Source organism: Cyprinodon variegatus, unplaced genomic scaffold (genome assembly GCF_000732505.1).
Source record: "Cyprinodon variegatus isolate N-32 unplaced genomic scaffold, C_variegatus-1.0 Scaffold43, whole genome shotgun sequence".
Taxonomy (NCBI): Eukaryota; Metazoa; Chordata; class Actinopteri; order Cyprinodontiformes; family Cyprinodontidae; genus Cyprinodon; species Cyprinodon variegatus.
In genome coordinates this window covers 297,463-316,115 of record NW_015150496.1, presented here as the reverse complement: position 1 = coordinate 316,115, position 18,653 = coordinate 297,463, and the positions used below count along the sequence as shown (strand labels likewise).

Here is an 18,653-nt window from a genome sequence, read left to right as displayed (position 1 = left end):
AACCAGTATTTTCGCCCCTTCCCAAAATTACTTCAACGGAAGGTTTCCAGATGGATATGCGGAGCAAATCCATCTGGCGGAGTCAGGTTATAGATGTTAGGAGCATGGATAGATGTTGTCATCTCTCAAAAAAAATGTACATAGAAACATTATCATCAGGATCTAATTAGATTCATTCAATTTATAGATCATAGATCAATAGTTTCTATCGTGGTTCTAGAGAATAAGAAGACATAATGATTAAAAGATTATCAGAGAGGAAACCTTTTATGTTGAATGGTTACTGGGCTAAAGTCATCTGTATAGATATCGGTCTCCGTTTTCATAAATACACATATGTGATTCATACATGCTCAGGACAAGCTCCCCAACACACAGCACGATTCACGCAAGCACAAAAAAATTCACACACACACACACAATACAAGATCCACACACACACAGCTCTGTGATTGGTTGCAAACTATCCCCTGTTTAAAAAAATGCATTTGTGTATGGAGGCACGTCAGGAGAGTTTCAAAAATCCACACACAAATACAGTGAAGTTTAAAGACCACTGGTACTTTGTAATTTCATTTATAATTTTTTTATGGACAAGAAATACTTTGGCGAATCATGTGCCGTGCATGTGTGAATCTTATATGGTTGCGTGAATCGTGTTGTGTTTGTGGAGCTTGTCCTGTGCATGTATGAATCACATATGCGTATATGTGAAAATTGAGACCGATTTAACTCCATATATTTGCAGTTAGAACAAAGTTTCAGTTTAAGTGCGACACCTCAGGCCGGATGAGGGCCAAAGCTTATCTTCCACTCCAGCAGAAGGCGGGGGGTAAAGTAGGGAAAAGCATCTCCATGGGAACCATTTATTTTAACGCTTTTGTTCACTTATATTTACCAGGGCTGATGCGACTATTTCAGGACAAAATGACTGATGATTTTGTTCTTCTTTTTTTCCACCAGCGTGATCAACCTCACTCTGCCGACACAGGAGGGAAACTTCATCACCAAGATGGCTCTCTACAAGAACTCCTCGTACCGCAACCCATACAGGGAGGGGGAGGTGGTTCTCAGCACCCGGGACATTCTGTTTGTGGGCGTCTTTGTGGAGGGAGCAGATGTAAACCAGCTCATACTCATTGTGAACATGTGCTGGGCCACGCCATCGCGATACAGCAGCGACAGACTCCGTTATATCATCATAGAGCGGGGGTAGGTCTTTTTAGTCCCAGATAACCACACATGCTCTCATGTGTGGTTATCTGGTTATCTTTAGACTTTAAAAACTTCTCTAAAGAATTTTTTGCCACAGAAAGATGGGAAAATTATGTCCAGATTAAAGATTTTACTACAGCATCTTAGTCAGATTTAAGACTTTATTTTTTTGTCTGATCAGTCTGCAAAAGTTTTTTTTTTTTTCAAAACTTTGGGCATCATCATTCCAAAACAATTTGGGGAAAAAATGTAAAGTTTGAAGATGTTTCGCTTCCAATACAGGAAGCTTTTTCAATTCAAAATGTGCAAATTGAACCACCTCTTAGGAACGGGGAGTCGTTTGGGTTCTTTGTTAGTCTGCAAAACCTGATACTGAGCTATGCCTCTGAAAGGGGGTCGTTGGGGTCAATTGTTGGCCTGGCTGACCAGGCGAGATGTTTTACTTTTGAGAAGGATTTTGGTTCTCACTCTGGTTCTATAGTGACCAAAAATTCTTTCCAGGCAGAACATTGTCAGTGCCTTTGGTTCTTATCTCTACTTGATCTTTAGATCAGGACATTGGGATTTTGAGATTTTTCAGCCAACTTTATGTTTTTTTCTCAGTCCCTGGTTTTCTGATTTCTTAATTCTGCAGGTCTGCCATCAATCTACTATAGTGTGGCTGAAAAAGTGAAGCAGCTTTTGTGAACAATCAGTTCTTTCATGACTTAAGGGGGGTAACATGTTTTGCAGATAGTTCCCTGTTAGTTTGCAAAGTCAGAAGCAAAAGATCCCTATAAGTGCCTGAGGAGTCCAACGGAAGTGCCCATGAATCAATTTACAGCTAATTAAAAAGGTCCTGCAAATATAAAATAAGACAAGCAAACACACAAACACTTGTAAAGGAGAAACGCTCAGGTCTGTAATCACAGAAAATAACGTGCAGCTAAGTGGACATAGGTTTCTCAAATGTTTTCCATTGTCCATCTTAAAATGAAGTAAAGATAATATAGAACTATTCTGAAAACCAATTTTTGGACTGTTTATTGCAACATAGTTCTATAACACATACCTTCCAGGTGCCCAAACACAAAGGACAACACCATCGGGATGGCAGAGAACGGCGTGTCCCTCACCTGTCGCTTCCACGTCACCGTCTTCAAGTTCATCGGAGACTATGATGAGGTCCACCTACACTGTGACGTTACGCTCTGTGACTCAGACACAAACGCCTGCAAAGTGGTGAGAACCTGAAGAAACTATTCACAGTAGAAGGGATGATGTTTTTTTTTAGCTTGAAGTTAAAATCTTTGTCCTGCTCCTTCAGAACTGTCCTCACAAGAGGAGAATGTACTCGGAAGACAGTGACCATAAGGAGCACATCCTGACAGTTGGACCCATCAGAAGAAGAGGTTTGAAAGCTCCTCTTAGAGCCATACTACGATAAATCAAACAAAACAGATTTTTTTATGCCACTAAAACAATCAGCGCTGCAGCATGTGGCTCATTACGATTCTTTTTGATCGTTATCCAGCAGAAGTGTAATGGTAAGCAGATATACTGGAAAAGTACAGTACAGTCCTTGGGGTTTGGAGCAACTCTGAGTTTAACCAGTTATAAACAGAGATGGCAAAAGTGCTCACTTTCCGTACTTGAGTAAAAGTACAGATACTTGTGTTAAAAAATACTCTGGTAAAAGTGGAATTACTTATTAAACTTCTTTACTCAAATAAAAGTAAGAAAGTACAGGCTTGTAAATTTACTTAAAGTATAAAAGTAAAAGTAGAAACCATTTTTTTCATGCCGTTGCCTACATTTTAAATGGATGTCTGCCAATAGGACTAGATCTCCGTTGTGTTCATTTTCAATCATCTCGTCGTCCATACTACTATGCTAACGCCACCGCCACCAAGCTGCAATGATTTGCCGCAAATGAATACCGCCGAATCTGTCGATTCATCTTGTAGTGGTGCGTCAAATGCAACGTAGATTCCCATCCAATTAGATTGAATTTGGTATTGATGACGTGAAAAATAATAACGGTAACTCCATTGAAATGATTCAAAACTAAAGTAACGAGCCAATTTTTAAAAATGTAAGGAGTAGAAAGTACAGATATTTGTGTAAAAATGTAAAGAGTAGAAGTAAAAAGTCGCCATAAAAATAACCATCTCTGGTTATAAAGCAGAAAAAATGTAGAATGTTATGTGCAGCGCATGCAGAAAGCTGCAGACAAATTTTCTAATTTCGCTGGCAGAGAAAAAAAGGAGGAGAGTCCTGATACCATTCGATCAGCCTGTGGATCTCTTAAAGGTATAGTGGAGGATTTTCCCGAATTTTTTAAAAGACCCGCCCTCTCCACTGCAAAAAAAAAAGAAAAAAATGCACATGCAAAACCCTGTACTCCCTCCTGAGAGGGACGGCCTTATGTAAACATATCACCAGAATGATTGACAATTAGGAGGACCACTTATTTTGATGATCCACCTGGAAGAAGAATATCCTGCACTATACCTTTAAATATCAAAGCTCAAAGGGGATCTTATTCTCAATGAGTGTCAACTATTCTAAATGTCCTAAATTACAAACTTCACCATTTCCATGTGGTTTTATTGGTTTTGCATTTATTTATGCACTGACTTTAAGCTAATTATTTTAAACTAATTATAAATAATCAAAACACAAAGAGATAAATAGCATCTCTTGATCAAAGTGTACTGATTATGTCCCAAATTGTTCTGGAAAAACTGATGTACTGAATTGGGACTTTACTGTACCTTTACACGCCTTCTACATGTAGAATGACAGAAATGAATGTACAAGAGGAAGAAATTCAATAAAGGTAACCCATAGTTTGGCTCCTGAGATAACTCTTTCAAAGGAAATAAAAAAAAAAGACAGAACTAAATGTGTAAGTGGAATCTAGGGAAAACAACACCAAAAAACACTCACAACAAATTAAAAAAAAATTCAACTTGACAATATCTGCGAGAAAAGCTGATAAGTAACTCTGAGTTATTTTTATCAGAAAGTTCATTACTAAAACGTTCTTTCTGCTTCTCCAGAATCAGACTGGTGTGAGGAAGACAACGGTGGCTGCGAGCAGATCTGCACCAGTAAGGCCACCGGTCCCATCTGCAGCTGTGTGACGGGGATGCTGCAACCTGATGGGAAAAGCTGCCGCAGTAAGAATCAGCACATGACATATGTTTTTATACAGTGAAAAAACCCTGCAATCTTTATAAAAAAATATTTTAATCAAAATGTTTTAAAATCTTAATTTTTTTCCTAAAATATCAACCAGCAGCCGTCACTAGAGATTTATTTAGATTTCTTTTTTTCCATCAGACTAGTTTTTTTAGTTTAATGCTTCATAAATACATTTATATCTCATACTCAAAACAATTACACCATTACTGTGATTTTTGGGAACTTTAGCTGTTTTTTCTATTTATTTCTATCTCTTATTCTCTCATGTATTTTCATGATTGAATCTTTTTTTTACTCATACAGTCTTCGGCTCAGATATGAGATTTGTCGGTTTAAAGGGGTCATTAAAGAATGATTCTATAGGGTATTTGGTCCTTCAGGTCTCTGAATAGGGTGTGTAACATTGGTTGGGCTGAAAATGGCATATTTGCTGTTCTATGAGCCCTAATGCAAGCCTGGTTAAAAGGCCTAGAATGAAACGACAGGTTTTCTTCCTTTTATGGTATGCTTATAAATATTTAGATGAGCTGTGCTCTGATTGGTTGGTTTACAACGAGTGAAGCTGCTGAGCAAAGACGCATCATCGCAACAAGAACTCACTCACTGAAAATTGTTGATATGGTAGGGTGACCAGGCGTCCTCTTTTTTACCCGGACATGTCCTACTTTTCATACCAAAAAATGTCCGGGGGGAATTTTAAAATCGTGCGGGTGCAGCGCGTAGTCGAAACACCCTCAACTCCGTGGCTGGTCCAGGAACCCCGGCATTCAGGGGCAGGGAGCCAGCGGTGGCCGGAGTGACCGAACCCGACCCGGTGATGGTAGCCTGGACACCGACGGCCCTGTGATTCCCCCCGCCTGCCTTACCGGCCCCCTGCCCCCCTCCTCCAGCTGAGGATGGGCGGCTCATGGCTCTCTGCTGAGTAGGGTTGGGAATTGAAAAGATTTTCACGATTCCGATTCCCTTTTCCATTCTATGAAACGATTCGACTCTTTATCGATTCTTTTTTCGATTCCAATTTGGGGGAAAAAGGAGAACAAACAGTTTAATTATCAGCATCAACTTTGTTTACTTAACTATTGCACAATCTTACAAACTCAACAAGATCAAGATGTCCACAGGAAATGTGAAACTGGAGTAACATCTGTGTTTAAATGAAAAATGAATACAAGAACAAACTTAATAACCAACAATGTCTAATAACAAATGATGGGATAATCACCTATTTTAAATAACAAAAAATACTAATTATAAAACAGTAGTAGGGAAAATTAACAGTTCTTTTGCAGAAAGATGAGCATATCTACTTTTTCTGGAAGGATACGGGATCTTTCAGGGCTTAAGGTGTCTCCAGCCGTGGAGAACACCCTCTCAGATGGGGTGGAGGAAGCCTGCACACAGAGGTAGTTTTCAGCCAGTCCAGATAGCAAGGGCAGCGTATCTTGCTTGTTCCACCACCACAGTGTGGCGCTATCCCTGCAGGGGATGGAGGGCAAGCTTTTATAGAGCTGGATTTCCTGATCTACCCTCTGGGATAAGGAAAGACGGGGCTTTGATTCACAAAGTGACCGCAGCTCGTTGTCTTCCTCCTCGAATATTTCTTCCAACTTGCGTAACTTGCGTAACTTGCGTAAAAAACGTGACGTAAGTCGTGCTCCCCAGAGCCGGCGCATTAGGCTCTGGTGCTGCGGGAATCGAAAATGCGTAACTTGCGTAAAAAACGTGACGTAAGTCGTGCTCCCCAGAGTCGGCGCATTAGGCTCTGGTGCTGCGGGAATCGAAAAAAAGAATCGTTCAGCGAGCTGCCAAACGATGCCATGGAATCGGAAAATACGGAACCGGTTCTGAACAGGAACCGGTTTTCGATTCCCATCCCTACTGCTGAGGTCCGCTCCAATCAGCGGCCCAGCGGTGGACACTTCATACCCCCCCCCAACCTCCCGCCCTCCCTTTGGCCAGTGAACCAGTGGGCTCGTATGAATGTCAATTTCGGGGCGTGACAAAAGTACAGACCAGAACCAAATAAGGCAACTTCCCCAATTGACGTCAAGTCGGTGCTTCATTTGGATTCGCCCGTTTTATGGTGGAAGTTTAAAATTGTGACTTCTGCGTACATTCATTTCACCCACTGAACTATCGTTATTCATCTATGACAATGTAAACTCGGTTTTGCATTCAATGACCCCTTTAAATGACTGAGATCGGCTCTTTCTAGAGCTCCAGTTTAACTCTGTTAAATGAAACCATTGTCTGTCGCAGGTAATCACACACTACTGATGACCCACTTGAACATCTGAAATGTTCCTTTAAAGAAATCCTTCACAGATATCAGTGTTTTTTGGGGACAGGTTGTTGTCAGCGTTGTAATCAACACCTGCGAGTCGGTGCGCAGGGCGCTGAGTTCCCACCAGCAGGTTCGCAGCAGCTGCCGTGTGAAATCTTTCCCTGCAAAGCAAATCAAGATGATCCATATTTTTTTTCTTGGGATTAAATAAAGACTCAATGATCAGTTCTATAAACATAGTTAAAAGTTTTTTTATTAATCTAATACAGCAAAGGAGGCACAAAAACAGGTTAACAACATATAGGATTGTCTAGGTCCATTCATTATCATGACCCTTTGAGGCAATCGATAGGATTTCTGATGGAATTATTAATAAAACAAACAGCTTTATCCTAAATAATTACATTATTATCAAAGAGTTGCGTAATTACGGCAGGGAGCTACTAATCTCCTTCAGATGGGTTTACTAGGCTTCAAACAGCTGTTGCTAAAGAAGCTGGTTAATGGAAAGTTTTGTGGACGGAAAAGGTCAAAAAGCAACAGGGAAAACTGCAGCCTTGAGAGAAATGTGAAGCAAAGAGCTTGATGGAGCTTCTCAAGGTTTGGACGGCAGCTTGATCAAAGGCCTTTTGAGTCACCAAACATGAACACATCCAGACGCAGCTCTGGTGCTGATCCACTCCTGAATCAAAGCCAATATTAGAAATGTTTCTGTGGCACTTGAAGCACAGACTCAGTCCACTAATCCTTCTTTATTAAATCTTGCTCAGATTTTTTTTCTCTATTGATATTTTTTTGATTCAGTACTTTTAGCGACCTACTTTAGACAGTTTCGGCGCTCCCTCCTTGCAGTGGCGCCACCAGGGGGTGGCCACAGCCACCCTGTGCAATGCCCTGGTCACCCCAATGAAAAGGTGTTTACTTAAGTTATTATGATTTTTACAGGCAGGTTTACCACAATAGTAGAATCAAACCATGAAATTATGGCTTTTAGTTTCAGTGTGCCACCCCAAGATTTTTAGTGGCCCCATCTGGCCGCCCCCCATTGAAACATTTCTGGAGGCCACCACTTCCTCCTTGAGTTTGCTAGTATCCGTCTGCATTATAAATGTTTAGTACTTTAGCTCTTATTAACTAAGTTAACAGCAGTGTACACTAAAAATCCCTTTGTTTGATCAAACCAACTTATGGGTTTTGAATTGAGTTACTAAAATCAATAAACTTTCCAATGCTTTTCTAATTTGTTGAGCTACAACTTGAACTATTTCACAGCATTATTAAAGGAAGAGTACACCCAAAACATGATTAGCCTTCATTTTCTACTCACCCCCATGCTGAACAACACTCTGGAGTACTTTTTTGATATCTCAAATGCATCTGGAGATCTGGGAGGCTTCTTGCTGTCTACTGACATTCAAATAATGGAGGTCTATGGCGCCCGAGGCAGAAAGGTCCATAAAAGTCCACAAAAAACGTGTCAATATTCCTCCATACTGCTCTTCCAATGTATTCCAAGTGTCCTGAGTGGGTAGCATCCAGAATTTACTCGAAACGAAGTCATTTAGAATGTTTTTAGAGCATAAACAGTAGTGTATAGGATTTCCTGAAAGTGCGCGCCCGCACGTTCACGACGCTACGGAAGCCGGCAGACCAAACCAGATGAAAGTGCGCATTCAGCTCGGCAAAGAACTCATGCTCTTCCTCAACACTGAAGTCCTCGGACATTTTTCTTTCATTGTTTCTTTCTTTGCACAGGTAAACAATGCAAGCGTAGAAGAAGAAATGTGCTGTTTACCTGTGCATAGAAAGAAACAACGAAAGAAAAATATCCGAGGACTTCAGTGTTGAGGAAGAGCATGAGTTCTTTGCCGAGCTGAATGCGCAATTTCATCTGGTTTGGTCTGCCGCGGTTTCCGTAGCGTCGTGAACTTGCAGGCGCGGGCTTTTAGGAAATCCTATACACTACTGTTTATGCTCTAAAAACATTCTAAATGACTTCGTTTCGAGTAAATTCTGGATGCTACCCACTCAGGACACTTGGAATACATTGGACGAGCAGTATGGAGGAATATTGACACGTTTTTTGTGGACTTTTATGGACCTTTCTGCCTCGGGCGCCATAGACCTCCATTATTTGAATGTCAGCAGACAGCAAGAAGCCTCCCAGATCTCCAGATGCATTTGAGATATCAAAAAAGTACTCCAGAGTGTTGTTCAGCATGGGGGTGAGTAGAAAATCAAGGCTAATCATGTTTTGGGTGTACTATTCCTTTAAGATGTTGAGCTGACTTTCTTTGTTGAATACTTTTCTCCGCTTGCAGGAAATGTTTGGAAGCTTTTTGTTTAAAATTCATGTATATTAGGAACTATATGAACGTTTGACCAATTCTGTTGCATTTTTCCTCTCTTGCAGTTCTGAGCTCTTCCTGTAAAGTCACCCCTGCTCTTCCTCTGCTGAGCTCCAGCGCCCTAATCTCCATCATCCTGACCCACTTTAACTGCCTTATCTTTTCCTAACGCCTAAATAAAGCAACCAAATACACATCAACACAGAAAAGACTTGAAGAATAGACCGAAATTTTAAAATCTGCGAATATTTGAAAGTTGTTGTGAATTTAGTTTGTGAACATCTCTGTAGAAAACTGCTAAGCGTTAATTTCAGTCTTCCTGTTATTTAGATTCATCAGGATCTGTAATTTAAAACTACTGTGTAGAGTTTTTTTTTTTTTTTTTTTTTTACATATTTTTATAAAGTTTTCAAAATGTTCCCATTGTTTTCATTTTTGTTGAAAATGTCGTGTTAACAATCACCACTAGATGGCGCCAAAGAAAAAAGTTCCAATTTGAAGAAATGAGGGAAAGTTAGGGAAAGATTACAACATATAGATAGGCAGAACAGAAAGATTAATATCACATAAGAGTTTTTTTTTGTTTGTTTGTTTGTTTTTGTTGTTGTGGATAACCTCCAGTAAGCATTGCTTTTTGCCAGATCTAAGATAAATGTTTATGAAGTTGAGTCAAAAAAGATTCATTGAAAATTCATCATAGTCAATTTTTCAGCTGATAATTTCTTTATTTTCTTCCTATTAAACCAGCTAATTTGCAGTAATTTTAAAGCATTTTATTATTCTGCTAAATAAAAATACATCCTCCACCCTTTCATTCATTAAATTCTATTCCCCTTAGTTTTAAAAAAGCATAAGTATTTCATTTAGGTTAATTAAGAAACACATTTGTATGAAAAGAAGTGTAAGAGCACGTTGCTGGTTTTCAAGTGGGTTTAAGTTAAACAAAAAGTTAAACAAAGTGTTTCTCCATCCTGTTTTAAAATCCTAAAGATCACTTTGTGCTGCATCAAATGTAGAAGCAATCTGTTTTTGGAGTGTTGGAGCTGTTCAATGCAGTAAGTAGCCAGTTCCTGCTCCTTTGGCTCTTCTCGTATTGTGTTTTATTCAGTCTCAGATGTTGCTCTGAATACCCTTCAACTCCAGGCTGAAAATTAAACATGCACACACAGTTTCCAAGTGATTTTACTGTTTTTTTGTTTGTTTTTTTACAATAGGAATGAACACAAAAGCTAGCAAAGAAACTCAATATTATTATGTATTTACGGCAGCCTCTGTAGCTTTGGATGCATTAGTCTAGGTCAGTGTTTTTCCAAGAAGAAGGCTGCAGAAAATTGGAGCAGAAATAAAAACAATAGCAAAAATAAAAACGTGTTATTTTTCCCACAATTCCCATAAATACAATAAAATGATTTTAAAATCCGTATTATTAATGGTAATTGAAATACTAGCTCAGAAGATTTCAATTTCAACTTTGAAGTTTGCATGAAAGGAATATCCCACCTCGGCTTACAGGACAGAGCATTCATTCTCCCTTTTGCAGCAGCATATTTGTGCACGTTAAACTATTGAACTTTGCAAACAAAACTTGGCGTAAAGCACTGACAGGTATTTAAGAGGAGCTTTCCACACACACACTTGAAAGAGGGTTGATTTCTTTTGCTCTGTTCTTCACAGCAAAAGCAAACAACAGCTTGTTGAGGTTCAACAAAAATATAATAATGTTAAAAACATTCTAGTTGACAAAATTATACTACCGGTAAACATTTTTTAAAGTTATTGAAAGGGGAATAAATGTAGTAAAACTGTAACTTTGCAAAGAGGGTCCAAATCCAATAGCAAATGCTGTTTAGGAGGCTACGGGGTGGAGAAGTTTTCGACCCCCTGGGGGTTAATCTTCCAAACAAAAGCCAGTGTTTTCAAAAAAGAAAAACAAAAAACACAAGTTGCATCATTTTAAGTAAAAAAGGAATTTGCAGTAACTGCTGACAAATAGGCTCATTGTGGAGGTGTTGCATTTCTAAGTGGAATATTTTAACTATAAGCCCCCTATGGTTGGCAAAAAAAAAGCTAAACTTACTGTGAAGAATTCAATCTAAATGAGGCTGTTTTTCAGAAAATTGAAATAACTAATATTACATCCACACATTAATTCACATTGTGTTTTTTTAAGTCCAAACCAAGCACAATCTAAAACTTTATTTACTTACTAAGACGCTCACAGACAGTCGCCCCCCACTCGCCTCGATGATTTAAAGCATTCCTCAAACTTTACAATCCAAGAAGACATTTCTATCCTTAGTCCAGCTAAAGAAAAGTCTTTCAAATGTTAATAATTTATAATAAGACAGCATATCATATTATTTAAATATCCTCTATGGAAAATGTGTTGCTATTTTTAAAAGCTCTCACACTGCAAAAACGATTTAGAAATAACAAAAAATGTCTTAAATTAAGTGTATTTACCATTAATTTGAGTAGGTAATTGAGATGGTTTGCCAATATAATGAGTATTTTTACTCTTAAAATAAGATAATTAGATAATATGCACTTTAAATAAGACAATGCAATTGAGTTTTCTTATTTTAAGTGTAAATTGTCTTGTTCCATTGGCAAAATATCTCTTTTACCTCCTCAATCCAAGAACAAATGCACTAATTTTAAGAAAAAATTACTTATCTAGATGTCTATTTTTTCCAGTGCAAGCTGCAGATTTCCAAACCTCTGTTGTTTGATGGATTATGAGGGAGGAAAGCAATGTGTGAAAGTATTTCATAATGTTTACATTATGATTGAATGCATGGTGAGCTACACAAATATTTAATAGGTGATACATTTGTGTGTGAAAAGCCACCTCAGATAATAACTTTAGCAAACATACAACAAAAACCCAGAGTATATTTTGGTTGTAGGGAATATATTTAGTTTTGCTTTTTGTGTACTTTTTGTCTCTGTCGACGCGATTGGTGTAGTTTTCCATGAAGGATTGTCATATGATACTGAGGCATTGAGGCGGAGGGAAAGTACTGCATTCCTCACTTCTCTCACAGTCGTTTTCTGTCTGTTTGTCTCCTCCTCACCTTACAAACCTCTGATCTCCCAGAGGAGGGATAAAATTTTAATTCAGCCTCATTGCAAATTCCTCAATGGCGAGGCTTTTTTTTTCCTTCTGTGTACAAGCATAAAGTCCTCTTCATTTTGTTAAAATATCTTCTTAATATTAAAAAATCCAGCAGGTGTTTTTCTTTTTCCTTTATTTGAGGGCAAAATCCTATTTCCTTTAAGTAAATGTTTCATCACCAGTGCATTTGTTCAATGAATGCAAGCATGCACTGGAGAAAATTGAAATCCAAATAAGTCATTTTTTCTAAATATAACTACATTTGTTCTTGAATTGAGGAGGTAAGTGAGAAACTTTGCCAATGGAATACGACAATTTACATTTAAATTAAGAAAAAGAACAATTGCATTGTCTTAGTTCAAGTGCATATCTTATTTTAAGAGTAAAAATAACCATTCCATTGACAAATCATCTTATTTACCTACTAAAATTAGGAGTAAATGCAGTTAATTTAAGAAAGACTGACTTATTTCTAGATAATTTTTGCAGTGTGACTGCACCGCCCTTATCACACCACCGTACACCAGCTGAGTAACCGCATGAGAAACAAATTGGGTCCACAATAATAAAAGGCAACATTTTTTTACTATATCCAACCCCCTGAAGTCACTTCAAACATGCAGAACAGGCCTAACATCTGCCTCGCTCCAGTGTTGTGGTTAATTTGTCTCCAGGTTACAGTTACTATGCAGTAAATCAATAAAAATGGAACGCTGTCAGACACTTCACACCTTCCTGAGAGAAATCAGGCTGAATCTGACAGACAGTGAATAATATGAGGAGTTTGAGTTTTCTAGTGTTTGTCAGTAACCAGCGACATCCGATAGGAGCTGGATGGTAATGAAGGTAATGATTAAAGAAACATTAGATGGCAAGATCAACTAAGAATCTTTCCCTCCTCCATGAAACTTAAGAGGAAGAAGAGAAGTGTTAAGAAGCAACTGAAGAGTACGGAAGAGGGTTAGGGCCACTGAAAAAATAAAAAAAGTTAACTGATTTTTAACTTTTATTTCAGTAAAATATGAGAAAAAAGTCAGAATTTTGACTTTAATCTCAGAATTCTGAATTTTTTTTTTTTTCACAATTCTGACTTTAATCTCAGAATTCTGATTTTTTTTTCACAGAATTCATTTGGGTCCTCAACTAATACTTACAACTTTGTACTCTTTACATTTTTAAAATGGACTTGCTAGTTTTGTTTCATTTAAGCTCATTTTCATTATGGCTGGTTGGAATAAAAAAAAAAAAATAAATAAATAAAAAGCATCAAAATAATTTGTTCCAGACTAGTTCGTATGAAATCGTACGAAAAGTTATGCACCGTAATTTTGTACATTTTAGACGTTTTTTTCGTCGCATTTCATCGTATTTTTACATCTTGCCTCGAGACAAGATATCTTTGCGCATGTGCATCGTACGCACCATTAAATAACATCAAATTTAACATACAATTAACCCTAACCCTAAGATACAAAACAGCAAGCAACGTAGTTAGAGACCTGAAGAAGTGATTATTGCACTGTTTTTCCCAGTTTTACGTCCGTCCGCGGATCTCCTTTTTTCGTCTGTCTGGCTGCGCAGGCGCACTGATCTGTATTTTCGAGGAAAAACGTACGAAATACTGTGCATAACTTTTCGTACGATTTCATACGAACTAATAATGAGAATATGTTGTTTATTTCCTTTGTGGTTGGACTCGATACTGCACCAACTTGTTGTTCTCCATATACCGACATAAATAGTTTTTCAAGCAAAGTTAAATCTGACACTGTTACATTTGGTTATAAAACTAAGAAAATTAACTATAAGGAAGTTATCATCCACCATTGTATGAAAAAGGTTCCTTTAATAGGGTAGTGCAGTAACCAGTATAAGGTTTACAGCATCTGTCCTTAACATTTTTCCCTGCATTACTTGTATATTTTAAGTCGTTTTGAAAATGTTGCTTTTACATTAAAGCTTAAGTTGAAACAATAGGATTTATACTTCTACTTGAGAAATAAACATGAATACTTTTGAAACCTTTGGAGATATATGCTTCAAAGAACATGCATGCAAGACCCTTTTTTCAACCACTATGATTTTTATTTTTCACTATTAGTTTTATTAGACCAGGATCATTTAAAAAGGGGTCTGATTCATAGAATACCTCGCATGCTTTAGTTTAACGAAACATGAACCCATAAACAGACATTTGTTGAGAACCAAAACAAGATAGAAGACATTTAAAGCTGTTGTGGGTTAAAACACATACATGGACATACAGTCTTCTCTGCTGTTTAATGGCTTTTTACAGATTAGCTCAGCAGGAAAGTTTAATTGTTCTGCAAGAATAACAGAAACTTCCAGCGAAAGTTGAGCTTGTTCTCCAAAAATGTTGCAGTTGTTTTTGTCTTGGGAAATCCTCTCTGAGGATGATCTACTTACCTTTAGGCTCCACTAAAAGTTTTCCACTCCATTTTCAGGGATTCAACAGAACACAAGCAGTCTGATGTGAGAGTCAAATTCTGGAATAAGCTTCACCTCAGGGGGATCATGTTACGTATCAGTGATATTATTTTTCTCATTAAGAGTTTCTGTTTTCCAAGGGCTCTAAAAAAACAGGTGTCAAACTCCAATCCTCGAGGGACCCTGTCCTGAAACTTTAGGATGTTTTTTTGCTGTAATACACCTGAATGGAAAAAGTAGGTCATTAGCAAGGCTCTGTAGGGCCCTGGCCCAGTACCACACTACAGTACACCCTATCCTCATCTACGTAGTGTTTACTTGGTAGAAGTCCATGTAAGGGTTGGCTTGTGTAGAGTACAAACCTACAAAATGCCAGCAAATGGCAGAAACGTTGGCATTAAATTATGGGTAATATATTTCAATGCAGTCTACTCAGATGCACGCTTAAAGGAATAGTACACCCAAAACATGATTAGCCTTCATTTTCTACTCACCCCCATGCTGAACAACACTCTGGAGTACTTTTTTGATATCTCAAATGCATCTGGAGATCTGGGAGGCTTCTTGCTGTCTGCTGACATTCAAATAATGGAGGTCTATGGCGCCCGAGGCAGAAAGGTCCATAAAAGTCCACAAAAAACGTGTCAATATTCCTCCATACTGCTCGTCCAATGTATTCCAAGTGTCCTGAGTGGGTAGCATCCAGAATTTACTCGAAACAAAGTCATTTAGAATGTTTTTAGAGCATAAACAGTAGTGTATAGGATTTCCTAAAAGCGCGTTCACGAGTCTACGGAAACCGCGGCAGACCAAACCAGATGAAAGTGCACATTCAGCGTCTGCTCTGCCGATAATGCAAGCGTAGAAGAAGAAATGTGCTGTTTACCTGTGCAAAGAAAGAAACAACGAAAGAAAAATATCTGAGGACTTCAGTGTTGAGGAAGAGCATGAGTTCTTTGCCGAGCTGAATGCGCACTTTCATCTGGTTTGGTCTGCCGCGGTTTCCGTAGCGTTGTGAACACGCTTTCAGGAAATCCTATACACTACTGTTTATGCTCTAAAAACATTCTAAATGACTTCGTTTCGAGTAAATTCTGGATGCTACCCACTCAGGACACTTGGAATACATTGGACGAGCAGTATGGAGGAATATTGACACGTTTTTTGTGGACTTTTATGGACCTTTCTGCCTCAGGCGCTGGGCACCTCCATTATTTGAATGTCAGCAGACAGCAAGAAGCCTCCCAGATCTCCAGATGCATTTGAGATATCAAAAAAGTACTCCAGAGTGTTGTTCAGCATGGGGGTGAGTAGAAAATGAAGGCTAATCATGTTTTGGGTGTACTATTCCTTTAAGCAAAGTTTGGATCAAGGGTGCAAAGGAAGTAATGAGAAAGGTCGCTCCTAATTGAACGAACACAAGGGTGGAATGGAAACTATTAGGACACTGCCCTTGGCTGCATGGTGAGGTCATTAAACCACTTGATTTAGGTATGCTGGACCATGGACATATCTGAAAGTTGCAGGATATCAGCCTTAAAGTCCCTGCAGGTATTTCCAAATTTTAAAAAATAATGTCCATCCAACTCCAGGAACAGAAGAACTACTTTTCCTTACACGATGAAAACCTACAGAAATCCTAATTTAAGGAGGACAGAAAATATGAAGCCTCAAGAAATCTCAGACAAAAGCTTCGTTTGCAGAGTTAGGTAATCCAGGTCCATCTGTCCATCCATTTTCCATCACGCTTATCCCAAGCACAGTCGTGAGGGGTGCTGGTGCCTATAACTCCAGCTGTATAAAGGCGAGAGGCAGGGTACACCCTGGACAGGTCATCAGTCCATCACAGCGCGTAATCCAGGTCCATAAAGTAAAAAAAAAAAACTGAAAAGAGATGATTTCCAACCATTTACTATTTCCAGCACCACATCATAGACAAGGACCAATGTTTGAAACAGTGGTCTCAAACTAAGGTCCTCCATGGGATTGTGTTCTGCAACTTTTAGATGTGTCTCTATTTCTTTATGAGTTTTACATCCAAGCTTCATTAGGTGGTTAAATCATTTGAAATGGGTGTATTGTGTCTAAAACTCACCAGGCTCTAGTCAAAGATTTGAGTTTAAGTAAAATGGTGAAAAATCTCCTGGTTAAGTGAACTGTAAAGGCTTTTTACTTTCTGAAGCTGGATTTACCAACCTCTCCTCCAATGGACAAGTTTTAAAAATTACCATACTTTCTATGAACTTTAAAAAACAGTGCATCCAGTTTTACACCACAAAACTGACGTTTTCTCCTATAAACAGAGCAACATTAGGAAGAGCACACCTGAAACTGTGTCACCACATGAAGTTGTCACATTCAGTTCACTGAGGTCACTGATAATTCTCAAGTTAGTGACGAAACGCAAGACAAGTGCAAATGACTCATTTCCCTCCCATATTGAGCCTGCTGGGTTTCTATGGTTACGTTGGCGTGTCTGTAATGATAGGGGTGTGTATGTAGGTTCTTAGATACATCTTTCTGCCTGTGTTTGCTGATATTTTGCTTATTTCAGGCTCTTGGAGAAGTGAATCTTATTGCAATTAAATGAGTTTTGATATCTCCAGGGATTTTTTTCAACCTAAAACCATCTAGAACTCTTTACGAATTCAGCCATTTTTTCTGAAAACAATCCGCATTTTGTTAACGGATGTAACTTTCCCCCTTCCAGAGGTCATGATTTATGGTAAAAGCTTAAAAAAACTTTTTTTTTTAAATCAGCATAAGTGAAAACACTTTACTTAAAGGTGTACAGAAAACCCAAATGATTTTTGATTATAATTTAAACAATTAGAGGAAATAAAAGGTGAAATAAAATTTTTCACACTGATGTGCTGTATATCTATGAGTCTCTACTTTGTAAACACAGCTGATTGTGGAGTTTATTGAAAAGGAATCCTTTGGTTTATTCAGATATGAAAGTATTCCCTCAACCTGTCCTCACCCAGAGCTGCAGGATCAAACTTAGGGTATGACTGGAAGTCCAAAGTGCGCTCTAATTACCTGGGAGGTACTCTCGGTCCAACTTGTTCTGCTGATGAACATTAAAAGCTGTGTGATAACTATCCTTTATGATGATAATTACACTCGGATTCTTACATAAGTTGAGACAATGAGATGATTATTACCAGCAGTTTAGTGTGCAGGAGTCAGGATATGCTGTCAGCTTCAGTTCATTGGGTTTATTAATCACTCTCTGATTAGTTTATAGTCCATTAATATCTATACATTTCTCAACTGACTTTTATTTATTAAGTTGTTATTCAACGGTTTCTAGAGAAAGTAATGTGATAATTCTTGATTCCTCATAAAAACATGTTATCTTTAAATGTAAATCAAAGTTTCTTTCACCGCTGAACGACTCATCTCTTTACAAAGTTCAAGGTGTTTAAAGGCGTGCTGAGCATGCTTTTAGAGTGTTAAGACAGGGATAAAACTGCTTATAACTCTCACACATATGTGCTTCTTCTCCCTGCATGCAATGCATTACAGTTTAGAAGCATGACTTTATAAAGAAATCTGTGCAATCAACAACTTTTTATTGCTGTGCTGCTTGGAAGATTAAAAGTAGGATTAAAAAAAACCTGTTGAAATGCAAAAAAAAATCTCTAAACATACCAGCTATTCTTTCCTGCATGGAATATCAATATTTGCTTAACCTCCGCTCATAGTAAACAACCAGAGGAGGGTGTCACATAGCGGTGTGGGAAAAAAATAGTTTTGGCAATATATTGTGATTTTTGGCTGCTTGATATAATATTGATCTTTTAGTTCCTAGAATTGATTTTTTTAAAGCAAAACATATGTACCTAAAACTGAGGGAAAATGGGCTACCTTTGTACCGCCACTCTGGCAGATAGTGCTGTGGAGCCCTTTTGCTGTGTGGTGCAGCACCATATCTGTAGTCGGGGGCTTCACAGTGGACTGACTGAAACCCCAAGCAACATGGATACAAAAATAACTGAACGATCAACATCATCTAGTGACCACATTTTGAAAGCCGGAAAAATAT

At 38.3% G+C, this 18,653-nt stretch overlaps 1 protein-coding gene across 1 annotated transcript in view; it reads left to right on the top strand.

The window, feature by feature from the left end:
- tecta (tectorin alpha) overlaps positions 1-9,713 on the top strand; it is a 45,341-nt gene extending 35,628 nt beyond the window's left edge. The window contains exons 19-23 of the mRNA XM_015370181.1: positions 964-1,212; positions 2,274-2,436; positions 2,522-2,606; positions 4,260-4,379; positions 9,102-9,713. Of these exons, the coding sequence (XP_015225667.1) occupies positions 964-1,212; positions 2,274-2,436; positions 2,522-2,606; positions 4,260-4,379; positions 9,102-9,205 (721 nt within the window). The 3' untranslated portion in view covers positions 9,206-9,713. The remainder of the gene's footprint in view (positions 1-963; positions 1,213-2,273; positions 2,437-2,521; positions 2,607-4,259; positions 4,380-9,101) is intronic.
- Positions 9,714-18,653: the final 8,940 nt, after the last annotated feature.